This window comes from Myotis yumanensis, unplaced genomic scaffold (assembly GCF_028538775.1).
Source record: "Myotis yumanensis isolate MYYU_CA2020_CCGP unplaced genomic scaffold, mMyoYum1.0.hap1 SCAF_3, whole genome shotgun sequence".
NCBI lineage: Eukaryota > Metazoa > Chordata > Mammalia > Chiroptera > Vespertilionidae > Myotis > Myotis yumanensis.
The window spans coordinates 193988471-194004464 of NW_027223754.1; the positions used below are offsets into that span (position 1 = coordinate 193988471).

At 40.1% G+C, this 15994-nt stretch overlaps 1 protein-coding gene across 1 annotated transcript in view; it reads left to right on the forward strand.

Moving 5' to 3' along the window:
- ANO2 (anoctamin 2) overlaps positions 1 to 15994 on the forward strand; it is a 302486-nt gene that overhangs the window by 140405 nt on the left and 146087 nt on the right. The window contains exons 11-12 of the mRNA XM_070408835.1: positions 7223 to 7357; positions 11948 to 12108. Coding sequence (XP_070264936.1) covers positions 7223 to 7357; positions 11948 to 12108 — 296 coding nt within the window. The remainder of the gene's footprint in view (positions 1 to 7222; positions 7358 to 11947; positions 12109 to 15994) is intronic.

A 15994-nucleotide genomic window follows, 5' to 3' on the forward strand; every position in this document is an offset into this window, starting at 1 on the left:
GCGTGTGTTATATACAATTATTCCTATTCTCTTGTCCATTAGTCATATTCTAGTGGTAGAGGAAAGAGGTACAATTAGCAGTGGAAAGAAAGGATTTGGAATTGGCAAAACAGTGGGGCAGTGAAAGGGATCAAAGACTCTCAAGATAGATTTTGGTTGGAAATTTAGTTATGTGGCAACTAAATGTGGACTTGGGCATAAGTTAAACTTTGAGGCTTGTTTTCTTTATCTTCAAATTGAGGGAATACTTCCTAATTCATAGTGTAGGGGTTAAACTATTTATGTATGTAAAAAGCCATATAGGTGCTCAATAAACGTTCCTCTTCTTCCCTTCTTTAGTGGATGAGAAGGGAGCAAATTTGGGAGAAGTTATCCAAAATAGGTCAATGCTCCAGGACAGAACAAACAGGGTTATTTTAAGGTGAAAATTAACCTGGCATTTGAAAGAAAAACAACCAGAGTTGAGATTTCACATGTATGAACACTGAGGGAGGAACAGAGGCTACAGAGCTCAAGATGGACTTGGCCATGTCTCGGTGAAGACCAGATGTAGCTTGGGAGGCTAGGCTCTAACTCAGCTTTCTTAGTGGTTCTACCATGGCATCAAGTGCTCTTCAAAAATGTCGGCACTAACATTGTCCATGAGCTTTTATAGTAAATGCTATGTTTTGTATCAAGACATTTCTTCATCAAACTTTCACATAAAATGTAACTGGTACTTGGCATGATTGATACATGTCATAGTACTGGTCTTCCTTCCCCTTGAGAATATTGAAGAACACTGAAGAACAATTCTTTTGTCATATGGAGGTTTATTTTTTTCTGTCACCTGCACACATTATGGAACAGCAAAGTTAAAACAATTATTCAACCTCTTTTTATTCAAACCTGTGGTCTTTTTTCTTTTTTGGAAGAATGTGGAGTAAGGAAGCCACAGTAACTTGTGCTGGAATATTTTGTTTTAGAATTTTAAAAGCACTTTTCTTTTGCTGTCTCAGATGATATTTCTAACTCAGTGAGATGAAGGTCATTTTCAGTTAACAGTGGCACCTACTTGCTGGGGGACCTTGAAGCAGGGCCATTCTGTGACAGCTGTGCAGGATGTTTGCTGAACAGGGCACTTGGCCAAGTGGTCATAGGGGCTGAATTTACCCTGGGCTCTCAGCACATCATGAACCCCGGAACCTCTTTTTCATCATACTAAAGGAGGCTTTGGTTTCTCCATATACCAAATAGGATTAATTTTAAAATATTTATGCAAGAAGGATTGCATATTTTTAAGTCTTTATCTCCTTTATTTTCTCAACTGGGTTGAGAATTAGCACACGCTGCTGTTGCTGATGGTGATGGTGATGATGATGGTGGTGGTGGTGATGATAGCTAGCATTTCTGCATATTTACTATGTGCCAAGTTCTGTTTCAAGCAATTGATGATATATTAACTCATAAAACTCTTCTAACAATCTTAACAATGTATAGTCTTTATTTTTTCCATGTTAAGTTTTGGTTTCTACTTGTGGCTCTGCCTAGTTATTGGTGGTGATTTTGGACAAATCTGGTAATGTCCTTCAGTCCCAGTTCCCTAACCTGTAAAATGAGAGAATTGTAACAGATCAGAAACTTGTAAATCCTCCCATTCCCTTTTTTCACTTTTGAACTTTGTATTATTTAAAGAAGTAACACACTCAAGTAGGTAGTTAATGATGAAGGGAAATCCACAAGGGATGGGAACACCCCAGGGATCAGCAACAGTGGGGAGTTGGTAGCACCTTTAGGCCAAAAGGGGCAAGAGTAGGTTGTGGTTATGGAACCAGAGAGAGCGGTGCTGAAGCTACCACACAGGGAAGCCTTTGACAGGAGCTGTGGCCCCCACTGCCAACCCAGGCCAGACCTTTGGAGGAATCAGTGCCCCATGGTCTTTATTCCACCATCCTTCCATTTCCTGCTGATGCCTCCCCATTGGCCATCCCAGCAGGCAGAGAGCCAGGTGGTCTGATTGACACAATCCACTGAAGTTACCCTGTTGGGGCATAGAGCTGGTGACACTAGGTGGAGAAAGGTTCTGCAGCTCCACACAAGCCACCTTCACGGCAGCACAGGTTTAATTCCCTGAACTCCCTTAGGAACTGTTTTTAAGTCAATATTATGTAGAAAATGATGAGGAAATGATTCTAAAATATTTTAAATGGATATTATACTATAAAATTCATTACATACAGTCTTTTATAATATTATTCATACATAAAGACAAGTTTATCCTTTTCCTTTTTAACAGAGGTGGCACACACTGTTTATGTTATTATATTAAATTGTATAAGAAAATATGTTCCAGCAAATACATTTTTAAATAGCGGAATGTCATCTTTGGTTTGGGTAATGATATATATATAAACTTAGATTAAAATTTACCATCATATTATAGTTTCAAAATAGAAAAACACACACTTTTATGTTCTGAAATTTGGCATATTTGTAGTTCGAGTGAAAAATTTAGCTGGTTTATTAGCCAATATTTATCATTCATTTCTAAATGACGAGCTAAAAGTTTTAGGCTATATTTGCAAGGATTTTTCTGCTGATTATACATAGTAGTTGGGGACAATTTTTAACTCCCAATAACTAAGAAGCCAATTGGATATAACACCCCCTCTCTTAACATTGGTTTTTGGTAATGACATATCTTTATACATCATATAATAAATTGATCAGTTGTATGCATTTATACATCTGTGTGAATATCATTGAGGCAAATTTATCTAATTCTTTCTTGCCATTTTTTATGCTCTCATTGACATGCTATATTTCACCACTGATGTTCTTTATGTTTCCATCTTTATTTAAAGATTGGTTGTGAGTTAAAAAAAACACACACAAACCCAAACAACACCAAACAATATTTAAGAATGAAAATGAAAACAATGTAAAATGGCCAAAACCACTGGGTGATAAATGATTGGGGGACTAGCCATGAGCATGTGTCTCTAATCACCATCTGATGTGTACTTGGAAGCTCTCATGCTGCTCATTAATAAACAGAAACTGTCTAAATAATCATTTTATGTATTGCTTATTTAACAAATAGAAATTGGAACACATGCCGTGACTGCCTTTTCTGATGTGAATGAGCTTCTGGGGGCTATAGGATTTTGTAAATCACTGAATGGAGAATTTAGTTTTGGATGATCGATAGGGTTCTTTTCAGTTTTCTACTAAAATTGAAAACAATTCATAATACTTTGCAAACTGGGAGGCTGAAATCTGCATAATCATCTACTCTGTGACCGAAGAGACATGTCATGGGTAAAGTATAGGCTTGAAATCAGGCAGCTCAGAATTGGAGTCTGGATTCTATCATGTTTGCTGTGTGATTTTACACAAGTTACTCAACTTCTCTGAGCTGTGCTCACCCTCTACATAGAAGAGCACAGGCCTAGTAACCCCATGATGGGTGTTATTGTGAGGATTCAGCCATCCATTAAACAAATGCTTATTAAGTCACTGCTATATCCCAGGCATATTCTAGGCACAATAGTGAGTAGGAGAGAAAAAGTGTCTGCTCTCATGGAGCTTACATTCTAGCAGGAGAAATGGACAAAAACACCAACACATTTAGAAAACAATGTTAGGTAATGGTAAGTGTTATGAAGAAAAATGAAGCAAGGTGAGAGGTTAGGATACGTTTGGGAGGGGGTGATTAAAGAAGGCCTTTCTGAGGAGGTGATGTTGGAGTAGAGACTGAGGAAGTGAGTGTGAGGCCGGAGGAAGGAGTGTTCCAGGCAGAGGGCACAGCCATAGCAAAGGCCCTGAGGTGAGAGCAGATGTGATGTGTATGAGGAACATAAGAGGCCAAGGAATTGGAGCAAAGCCCAAATGGGGGACAGCAGGAGAAAATGAAATTGGGCTTTTGACCAGTGCCCCAGGAATTTCCCTCTCCTCTGCCATCAGAAGGGTGTACACACTTTTTCCTCAGCTGGACACCACCTTGTAAAGGGAATGGTGGTGGGGACAGCCTTCAGCTGGGGGAGACCATTCTGACAGGGAACTTGAGCCTTGAATTGACTATTTCATCCACGTTGGCCCCCATCTCCTGGTTTCACCCAGGAGAGCTTTTGCTGGCTTGCCTGGCTCTGTCTGTAGCTGGGAAATTCCAGGCTGTCTTTCAGAGAATCAACCATGGTGAACTTTAATTAAAGGCTCAGCACTTTCTCTTTGGGCACTTGCCCATAATGCTGCTAAGGGCACCCAAATCTGTTTGCCTTTAATCCATCCCCTGAGGGGCCAGGAAAGCCTGACAGCTTTTTGTGAGACCAGGAAGGAAGGTGATGTGGGCTTGGCAGGAGTTGAGAACAGAAGTTCCCTTCTCCAGCTGACAGGGCCGGCTCCCGTGGAACATGCCCTGCTGGCACATCTGCTCCACGCTAATCATCTCTTGCTCAACTTCTGACCTGATCACTTGGGAATGGTGCAGACATCCTTCGGCCTCCATCAATGCCTTGGGCTGCCTGATCAAATGCCAACCTTGCATTTCAGGGCTGGCCTCTGTGCTCTGGAAGCCTTGTCTTTTGTTAGCCTGGTCTTTGTGCTTCATTCAGGTGAAAACTCCTCTTGAGGTCTGGTAACAGACTGGGCCTGAAAGATATGTATGTCTGACATGGATTAAATGCCGTCTGACTTGAAGAGAAATGATCTCCAGGGAATCTGTTGGCCTGCAGATTATAGCACATGTGATATCTTTTAAAAACCACTTTAAAATAAAAGTATACTATAATACACAAAGGTGTACATACTATAAATGTATAGCTTGCTGAATTTTTGCAAAGTGAACACACCCATACAACCAGTACCTAGATCAAAGAAAAACATTTTTAGTACCCCAAAGTTCCCCTACTTACCCTACTAACTCCCTTCTAGTCACTGCCTTCCTAAGGCTAACTACTATCTGGACTTCTAGCACAGTTATTTTGTTTTTGAACTTCATATAGATAAATACAGTATATACATTCTGTAGTGTCTGGCTTACTTTTGTTCAGCATTATGTTTGTGATATTTGTCCATATTGTTGGGAATTCCTGTAATTTGTTCATTTTCATGGGCAAGTATGTCACAATATATATTTATCCGTTCTGTTATTTATAGGCATTTGGGTAGTTTCTAGTTTGAGGCTATTATAAATAGTGCTGCTGTGAATATTCTTATGTATATCTTTTGATGCACATATATTCATTCCTATTTGGCATATACTTAGGAGTAGAGTTGTTGGATCAGCTGTTAGTAGATACCACTAAGCAGTTTTTCCTAAGTGATTCAATATGTTTATGTCCCACCAGCACCATAGGAGTGTCCTGGTTTCTCCACATTTGGTCAATACTTGGTATTTTCTTCTTTCTCATTTTGCCATTCTCACAAATATGCAGAGGTATTGCATTGTGATTTTATTTGCATTTACCTGGCGATCTGGTGATTAAGGCAGTTGAGTACCTTTTTATATGTTTATCAGTCATTTGGGTTTCTTTTTTCAAACTGAATTGGAGTCAATATAGTCAGAGGATGAGCTAGGTTTGGATTTTGCCATTGCTAATATCACCTTCACTGGAACACAGATTTCAAATTTCTTCTTCCATGGGATGCTCTTACCATATACTTTGTGTGGGCCGTGGAGGGCTGAGAATCTGTTCTCTTTGTTCCCGAAACCCTCAGCTTTCAGCAGCCCTTTACCACAGAGGGGTGTGCCTTCTGGCCCTCCCCCAGCAGCAGACTGCTGACCTTATTTTTCGGTGCTTTAGGTTTTTTATCTGAATGGGAGATGGTCCTGGGAGGTGGGTGGGCTTTTATGGCTGTGTGGAACTAAAGGAGCTCTCTCCATTTTCCTACCTTGCCCATTATCCTCCTCATGACTACTGGTTGGTGGTCGTTGGATAGGATCTTGTGAATGAGTGCAAACTCATCTTGTGTCTGGAGCTCCGAGTTATTCTAACCTGTAGGCTAACATACACTCAGCCTTCCAGAAGTTAACATTTTTCTCTCTATTTCTTCTTACTCATGCTCATGAAGACGACTCCTCCCAGGCTCTGCCAAATGTGAAGCTGTTTATGTCTCACTTTTCCTTGGAGGGGCTTCTCTCTCTCTCTTTAAAATTTAGTTCACCTGGTTTCTTGCAGCTTCCACTTTCTGATGGATTAAAAAAAAGTTCTGATTTCACGGATTATGCATATTTCTCTTTTTGTTAGGGTGGATGCTACATTTTCTCTCAGTTGTCTGCATCCTAACTGAGAGCAGCCCCACTGGTAGTGGATCAAGAGACTACTGTTCACTGTTCTTCTCAATCTTCATGCTTCCATCATAGAGTGGGCTGAGCTTCCACTTCCCTCCTGGATTTTATGTCAGAGTCTCTTGAGAAATAAAATACTCTGCTCCTCTGTGGATTATATTTTTCTCATCAAGTGTCCATAACCAATATTTATTTAAGGGAAAAACTCTTTTTTAGAGGCTTAGTGTGATAATTTACTAACTTTATGAGCTGGGGATTAAAAAAAAAGATATGGGTTGGCAAATTTTCTTTTAAATGAATCATTTTTTAAAATGATAAGAGTAATTCATTAATAAGTAGAGAATTAAAAATACAGAAAGTTATAAAACCAAAGAAATAAAAAACCACCCATAATTGTATTAGCCTAAGAAAATATTACTACTATTTTATCAAATTTATTCTAATCATTTTTCTGTGAATATGTTTATGTTAATATTTGTACATAAGTGTACATCCTCAAGTATATAATTTGTGTGTGTTGTTTACATAAGCTAGTTCCAAAAAGTGTTTTTCTGTGGGTTTCATGGCACTGATGAAATGATGATGTGTTATTCATGTTTGTTTGGTGAAGATGCTAAAATTTATGGAGTATTTTCTGTTTGTTGTTAGGGCTGAATTTCTTCTTGTAGCTATTTCATATGATCAGCCAGAACAGGTGTGTATATGTCATTCCAATGAAATGTAATTCATTTCACAAAAGACCAGTTGCTGATTCCTTGTGCTGAGGTCCCCCTTTCCTCATGTAACTTCCATTCCTCTTTATTTATGCTGACCCATTGTCAGGTTTAGAACTAACAGAAATGAGGCAAGTATATGATGTTCTTTTTGGTTTGTTTGTTTGTTTTGTTAATCCTCACCGGAGAATGCATTTTCCATCTATGATGTTCTTAATATGTGTTATAACTTATTTTCCAGAAAGTATTTTGGAGAAAAAATTGGACTGTATTTTGCTTGGCTGGGATTATATACATCATTCCTCATCCCATCTTCTATAATTGGTGTGATTGTATTTCTTTATGGATGTGCAACAATTGAAGAAGATATTCCCAGGTAAGACAATTTTAAAGAAAAAGGCTCAATTCCCATGTTAGTAGTTTGGAGTTTCATCTTAGTTTCAAGTACATTTCACACATCTCCTTCCAAAGTCCTCACCCTCTATCCTTCTTCTTCCCTTACTACACACACAACTTTTCTCCAGAGCCAGATCTGGGAGCTACAGATTCTGGGAATGGCTTCATAGCCATGCTGGGCGTGACCAACATTCTTTCCTACTAAAGCTCTTCTCCAGAGCCAGGTCTGATTTGGACAGGTGGATAAAGCCTGATGAAAAAATTGTGCCTGAGAAATGCTTTCCTTAACTTCATGATTCACTTTCCCCGCCCCCATATTTCCCCATAAGATCCAAGGCAGGAAGTATTGAGTGGTATTAGGTAGAGATCACATGTCTTTCGGTCAAACACTGTTGGAATAAAATGCTGTGAGACTGTAGAAGCAGGCAGCTCTGGAACTGAGGAAGGCTCAGCCTCTGGTTCAGGAGTCGGAAACTACAGGCAGTGACAGTTCTCATGGTGGGGCTCTTGGAGAACCAAGAAATGGCACAAAGTCTAGTTCTTATGAGGAAGAGAAAGCCTACAAAGAAAGTAAGCACTTAAAAATAGTGATTACTTTCTTTGTCCTCTGGCATCAGGGAAGAACCAATACTTACCAAATACCGACTTGTGCCAGGCATGGTGCTAGGTGGTTTTATGCACTAGTTTCTTTGATGCTGTAGAAATCAACATTGTAAACTCTGTATAAGGAAGTTATTATTTTGACCTAACAGAGTTGGAGAAATTGATAATAAATGAGGTCATATAACTTGTTCAACTTCAACAACTACTAATTGTCAGGGTTGAGATTTGGCCTCATGCTGCTCCAAAGTTTTGCTTTTTCCAATAAGCTGTGAAGTCTTCCAGAGAGCTCATATTCTCCTTGGCAGCCAAGAACTTCAACTGGCCTTGTCTGATGCATTCTCAGAAAACATGGATTCCATGCTTCTCTTGCTCAGTTGTGATCCCTAGAGAGCTGAACCCCAGGTTGATCAAAACTAGAAATCTCTATACAGTGCTTAAAGAACCAATGCCAGTATAATGGGTGGGGCATCAGTATGCTGGTTTACATCAGGACTTAGAACTTGTGCCCATATGGGAATACATATGACAGTGACCATTGCAGCTGGAATTGACTATCATCTGTACATGCTGCAAAGACATATATCTATGCACATGCACACACGCATATATGTACAGATATGTAGGCATGTAAAATGTGATTATTATAATTGTAGATGTATCATATTGCCTATCAGAGTGTACGATGTTTTAAAAACCATGGGTAGCATCCCATTCATGAGTTATGGAATCAATTTAATGGTTATCTTTTAAGTGAACTAGAATAAGATAAGATAGAGTAGAATGATATATAATATTAGTATTCATCACAAAAGAAGGTATAAGTATTGTTGCATGAGACTTTATTTAGATATATGAGTATGTTTATAAGAAGATAGTATGTACATTTTTTTCCCTACTGGAATATGATGTAAAATACTTTCAAACTGTAGGTCATAGTCAAAAAGTTTGAGATTGACTCTTAAAAATTGAAATTTTGATTGTCACTTTTTCAGATTCATGATAGGACGTGACAAACCAAGAAGGTATAAATGATAGAAAAAATTAATCATATTGTGAAGATTTTTTTAAAGAACTGCTCTTAAATTAGAATTGTATACCCACCAAAAGTCCAAGCTCTGTGGGCCTGATGGAAATTCACAAAATATCACTCCTATCAACAAAGGAATGGCCTCCAAATCCCAATACTAAATCTAAATAAATTCACATTTTTTCAGACTCTGTATCTACCAGCCACTCCTAAACATAATTAAAAACTTGCACTATTCCTGGGGTTATTTCAGAGGTTTCTAATTTTGGCATTAAGCTGGGAAGTTAATACCTATGTATCACTTTTTAAAATCTTTTTATTTTGAACACATTATAGATTCAGGAAGTTGCCAAGATAGTACTGAGAGGTGTAATGTACCCTTTGCCCGATTTCCCCTGATGGTTATATCTTGTATAACTACAGTACAAAATCAAAACCAGAAAATTTACATTACGTGGAACTTTAAATGGTACCTTTTATTGCCAATAACTTTGATATGTGAGATACAAGTATCATTTGTAAGTAATAATTCCATATGTGCATGATACATCTATAGAACTTTCCTCTGCTCACCAAGGGATTGGTTCCATTTGTTAGGCATTTGCTTACATGGGTAGGAAAGACTGGAGCATTTTTAAAAAGCAGATTAATCTAAACCATATTGAAAAAAAATTGGTTACTTTAGGTCTGAACCTTAATAACAGATGGTCTGTCTGAATAATTGCCTCATTGCACCTCCTCTCTTTCTGCTAGCACAGTCCTGTACCACCTAACCTGTAAGCCATGAGTCACTCATTGAGAACACCACTCAGGCTGGGTTTTTATCAACCTATGCTTTCTAGAGAAAATGATAGATTGAAGAAATACACTATTAGATTTATAGCCACAGTTACTTATTATTAGGAATCTGTAAATTATGCAGCCAGTGAATAATCCAGACATGATTTCAATTCTAGGTGAGCTTCTCTCGTCTTTCAGCTTTTCTAGAGAATTCAGTCATTCGAATGTCCTCCTGAGGTAGAATTTCTTCAGAATTCTGTTCAAATTGCTTGCATCCAAAAACAGAAACAAAAAACAACCATCAATACCTACAAAACATCTGACTTTCAATTTAAATGATATGGGGAGTATCTGTGCTACACGGGCTACAATTTTGTACAAATGATTGATACTTGACTGTACTCTAATTTTAAAACCAGTAATTTACATAGCACTTAAGTTTCAAAATTCTTTGCACCACGTTGGTTGCTAATACTTTTTCATTCCTGTCCTTTTAACCCTGACTAGATTTGATTAAGATTAGGCTGACTAGGGTTATCCCTCCCTGGCAACCAATGTGTAGAAAACCCCTGAAGAACAAAGTCCCTACTCAGATGTTCCCAGACAGCTTCAAAGCACAGCGCTTTACTAGAATTTATACAGACCAACGATTTTCTGTGTGAATTTGTTTTCCAAGAGGGTCCTCTCCTCTCTGAAAACAGCAACTCCTTCTCAACTACGCAGCGAACACTTATCTGACCCAGAAGACTTGAAAATAAACCGGGTTCTCCAGTGAACAATAAGAATGTGCCCAGGTGAAGCTAGCACAGCTGAACTTATTAACAAGATGTTACTCTTTAATGTTGTCGATGTGAATGAGTCACTGCTATTGACACTTGCCAATGGAGAGCTTAGCAGCAAGTCAGTGGAGGAACCAGGGTTTATCCTCAGAGACCTAGAGTTTCCATTCTCTCACACAAGGGCCTTTCCCTGCTGTGGACTTAATAGCTTATTAAAAACGAGCTTGAAAGCTGGCATTTGACAGACAGTGACAGCCCTCAGTTAAACCCTTCAACTTCTTAATAAAGGAAAAGTAGATCCAGGCATCCCTTGACTTCTGGGTTAAATCTAAGCACTTGTTTAGCACACAGGGTACCAGCTTATTCACCCTGGCAGTGGCCTCCCACTTGCCAGCCATGCTCTGCAGCTCCCTCTGCTGCCTCTTTCTGGAGAAAACATAGCTGCGGTTTCCAGTGTAGGATCCCCTACCACCCCAATGCTTCATTTTCATGAAATCTTGAGTTCTCCACCATTTTCCTCCCAACCAAAAGCCCAACCCTCTACCCATCCCCCAAGAGGACTATTACACACCAGAATGATAAGTTCATTACTTTTCCTGCCAATATATGGTGTGGAGAGATATTAGGAGGCCAGTTAGGGCTGGTAGTTCCTTGGTTCTTATTTATAAGCACTCATAGGAGCCTAAGTTTATTGGATTCAGCTAATCACCTAATGAAGGAATGGAATTTCAAGTGTATTCATCAGTCCATTAAATAGAAGTGTACTGAGAATCGGTTAGAATATAGGCGATGGTTATTTGACTCATGCTTCTCTCTTGAAGATCATAGAATCTAGGCTTTGGAAAAATTTACCTCATTCTTTCATTTCCCCTAATCCCATTTCATGGTCATGATAATTTTTATTAGGTTGAGGTTATTAATCCCCATTCTACAAATGCGAATGTACTAAGAAAAAGGCTTCCAATCCAGATCTGAAGACAGTCTATGCTTGAATGATGATGAAATCTAACTTCAGGCGGGTGATTTATTCACAGTTGTTGGTGCTTTCCATCAACCTCATACACTCCACACATTTTGAAGGGGGTTTTATAAGCCATCTTTCAGTGTACATCTTTGACAGATGATCACTAACTTTCTGTTGGGGCATTTCTAATGGTGGGGGCTCCATACCTCAAAAGGTGGCCCATTTATTTTTTTGGACAAAACATAAGAACAACACTCTCAAAGTGAAAAATCCAATCCCATCTTCTTTAACACACCTCATGTATGTCGTTGATAAGATCAGCCATGGATTCAGAAGTGGGAGATGTCTTGGGGGTGATTTGTTTGGGGTGGGTCCTGTGTGAGCTCCATCTGACCCAGTAGCCTCTGTCTACTGCAGCAAAGAGATGTGTGACCAGCAGAATGCCTTCACCATGTGTCCCCTGTGTGACAAGTCCTGTGATTACTGGAACCTCAGCTCAGCCTGTGGTACAGCGCGGGCCAGCCACCTGTTTGACAATCCTGCCACTGTCTTCTTCTCCATCTTCATGGCTCTGTGGGGTAAGTGGTTATCATGAGCCTCGCTTATATGAGTGGTACCTTGAAATGGGTACAGTGACTATGCTCTAATGGCCATATCCTTCAGTTTACTTCTTTTAGCATTTAGTCCTTGTATCTCAAGAAGTATTTTAGGGATAATAGGTTTACTTCTTTTACTCATAAATGTAAATAGAACTAAGGATATTATCATGGATATATATATATATATATATATATATATATATGTTTTTTTAAATACAGTAATATTAACCTTGTATTAGTCACATGTGTGATTTATTCAGAATTTGAACAAGTGGATATTTTGAAAACCCCTAGCACAGCCATAATGCACCTCTAGGAACATCTAAGACATATAAAATCATAGCTATCACCCAAAATAGAGTGGTGGGATCATGGCCATGGTCACAGAGTTAGTTGGTGGTAAAGGGCCTAAACCTGGTCTCCTGACTCCAGGTTCAGTGTAATTTCTAGGATACCATGAGTATAGACTGTAGAGATTTTACTTAATACCACAGTGGTGTTTTCAATATTCCACTTTGTGAAGGGATTTGTGAAGGAAAGAACAAAGAGTTCCTTCATTGTCTTTCTCCTCCTTTCTGCCCCTCCCATCCCAGAGTATCAGGGTAATAAACTTTCTCTAAGCCATAGCCATCTGACAACACACACACACACACACACACACACACACACACACACACACTTGTATTTTTACAAACTGAGATAACTTGGAATAACAACCTTGTGGTAATTGAGCATTTCCAAGAAGGCACACCCACATGTATTAAAAAAAGAGACTAAGTTGACATGTTTCAGCCCATCTTGAGTAGCCACCTGCTTTTTACTCATCATGGATGTACAAGCCCTTAGCTTTCCCGCTGGATCATAGACCAGCAGGGCCATGCGACTTCTACAGAGGCTGTTTGATTTATCACTGACTATATGGGCCCTGGAGGACCTACCAGGATGGGACCATGAGTCACACCTCTGAAAGTGTGAGGAGGAGACAGAGAGAAGTCTGTTCTCAGCAGTGGTGGGAACAACTGTCTTCCATTACCTGTAGGGACCTCTACTTGGGTGGAGATAGAATCAGACTAGAAAGATTTCCATATTCGTAGGCCATCAAGGACAATTTCCAGGGCCATTCTACTTTCAGGGAGAACAGTGGTCAGTTCATGAGAATGAGGCAGGAGGAAATGGCACTTGTGACCATAAAGCTCTGAAAATGTTCACAGGAATGGTCAGTAAAACAGACTGAAGTTGAAGTTTGTTACCTGGGAAGTCAGGCAGTTCTGTCTCCTCATCCATCAAGGTTATCTTGTAATTACTCAGAAATCCACTTGAACTGACTTGGAACTCAGAATATGCATTCATATTTTGATATATTGAAATCCTAATGCCATTAAGTTGTCTTGCAGATATTACGATGATCAAATAGATGTACTTAGTAACACTGGGTCCATGATCCTTAAGAACTTTGATGAGCTGCTTAATTCCTTGTTGTAGAGGAACTTGGTTTTCATTTTTACTTGCCCACTTTCAAGCCCCAACAACTGCCTCTTCTCTCTCAATAGCTGTAATGAACAAATACCCCCCACCCCTCCAGAGAGCCTAATAATTTACTACCTCATCCCTGGCTCCTCTCTCTTCCTCTCAGATAGCAGTGTAGGGAAAGCAAAAAGGGTGAGATTGTGTTAGAGCTTCCTGGCAAAAGGTAGAGTTTGGTTTTATTTTTTTAACAGCCTTGCTATGTTTTATGTGATTGTATATTTGGTAACAGCTGCCAAGAGCCCCTGGGCATGATTACCTACATGTTACAATTAAAAATCATAGTAATGCCTCTTGTTACCATGATTATTATGATCAGTGGTGCTTTGCTGGGTGGGCCAGGGCCAGGGCCCAGGCCTGCCAAGAATAAGGCTGGGAAGAAAAAGTGGTTCTCCACAGGAAGAGACTCAGACTATTGTGGAAAGGGAGAGGGGATTGCTGAGACAGAGGATTCATAGAAGGTACTAGACAGGGAGACCTGGGTCTGTTGGAGTCTTTGGGCCTAGCCCCTCTGCTGTTCTGGCCTCAAACTCTGGGAACTTTGGAAAAAGAGTGAAAGCCCTATTGAAAAGAAAAGGGACAGGGTTTATAAACTCTTTTTGTGACTTAGGGGACTGCCTAATGTGTGGCTCCCATAGCCATCCAATGTGAATCTAGCGTTGTGTCAGTGAAGTCAATACCCAAGGTCCAATGTAACCTGGGGCACAATACTTAACCCTTGAGCATCATTGTCCTCATCTGTAAAATTATGTCCCATAATTTTCTGTGACTAGTGAGTGAGATGTGTGTACAAAGCACTTAGCACAATGCCTGGCACATAATATGTACCAGGAACTGTGAGCAGCTCTTCATTGGTGTTTGGCCCTCCCTTGTCCTCATGGCTCCTCTTTCAATGACTCTTTTGTTTCTCTTGCCCGTTCCCCCTGTCTGACTTCTGTCCTTCATGGACCTTGCAGAACTCTCCTCAGACACTGAGAAGAGTATAGGAAAAGGAGTGACATCCTCCTTGGTCTCATTGCATCCCCCAGAGTGATCCCAGTGTTGGGAGGTCAGGATGCACTTACATGAAACATCCGCTAGTCCTAGGAGAAAACATATAGATCAGTGCACTGTCATATTGTACCAAGTAAAGCAAATGAAGCTTTAAGTAATGGTATATTTAACCAGTCCATGGTGTTTGTTATGCTCACTTCTGTGCTGTGTCCAAGGAAAACAGGTATCTTGGAGCCAAGAAAGAGTTTACAGATCTGTTACTACACTATAGACCTGAATGGCAGCCAACAGTCCAGCACAACATGCAATGAAGGGCACCCAGATTCTTATCATGTGTAGAGGTGTATGGGTGGCTTCAAGGAGGGCCATATTCCTTCCCTTTCCAGGGCAGCAGACCTTAAGGGCAGTAGGAGTGTGGAGGAGAGGGTGCCCTTGAGCTTGATCTTATGAAAGAAGTGGGACTTGAGCTGGTCAGGAAAGGATGAGGGTAGACATTGGTGGGTAGCACAGGAGATGGGGACAATTTGCACAAGTTAGGAATGAAGAGGACAGGGAGGAGATGGTGTCAGCAGCAATGCAAGTATAAGGTGTACGTTGACAGATGGTGGGGATTGATTTAGGTCAATCTGGCCAGATATACAGGGTTCCAGTATCCAGAGAGAACTTAGGCCATAAATAGCCACTGAAAGTTTCAGCAGGGGTGAGGAATGGGGGAATATTGGCATCCTTCCTCTCTCCACATCTTCTTTACTGCCTGAATGCTATTGTTCTTCAAGACTCAGCTCAGATGGCTTCTCTGGCAGCTAGTACTCCCTCTCCTGAATGCCCACAGCATTTTATCTGTATCCTTCTTAAGGCCTAGTCACTGTATACCTTCTATGGTAGTTATTTATAACCTCCCCACATAGACTCTAAACATCCTGAGAGCAAAATCTACACCAGAGTCATCTCATCTCCTTCATGATGCCGAGAACAGTGTTTTGTGCTGCAGATACCTTAGCTGGGCCTACTTCTCTTTTCAGGATTAAAAATTCATTCAAGTTCTCTCAAATAACAAGAGATTTATTTAATAAGGCAAGAAGCAAGTTCATGGATGCAGGAAATATAGCCAGGTCATTGGGGAACTGGAGCTGGAGTTGCTGTAAGAAACCACAGCCCTTTCTCCTTCTTTCAGGTGCTGCTTGGTTTATGCCATCTCTGCTTCTCTTTGTGTTTCTTGGTTTCAGTTTTCAAAAGTGGGAATCTGGTCCATTGGCAGGCTCTAGATCAGAAGCTCAATCCTGGTATTATAGACCATGGCTGTGGAGTAGAGGGTGTTGGTCTTTCTGGAGCATACTGGGCTGGCCCT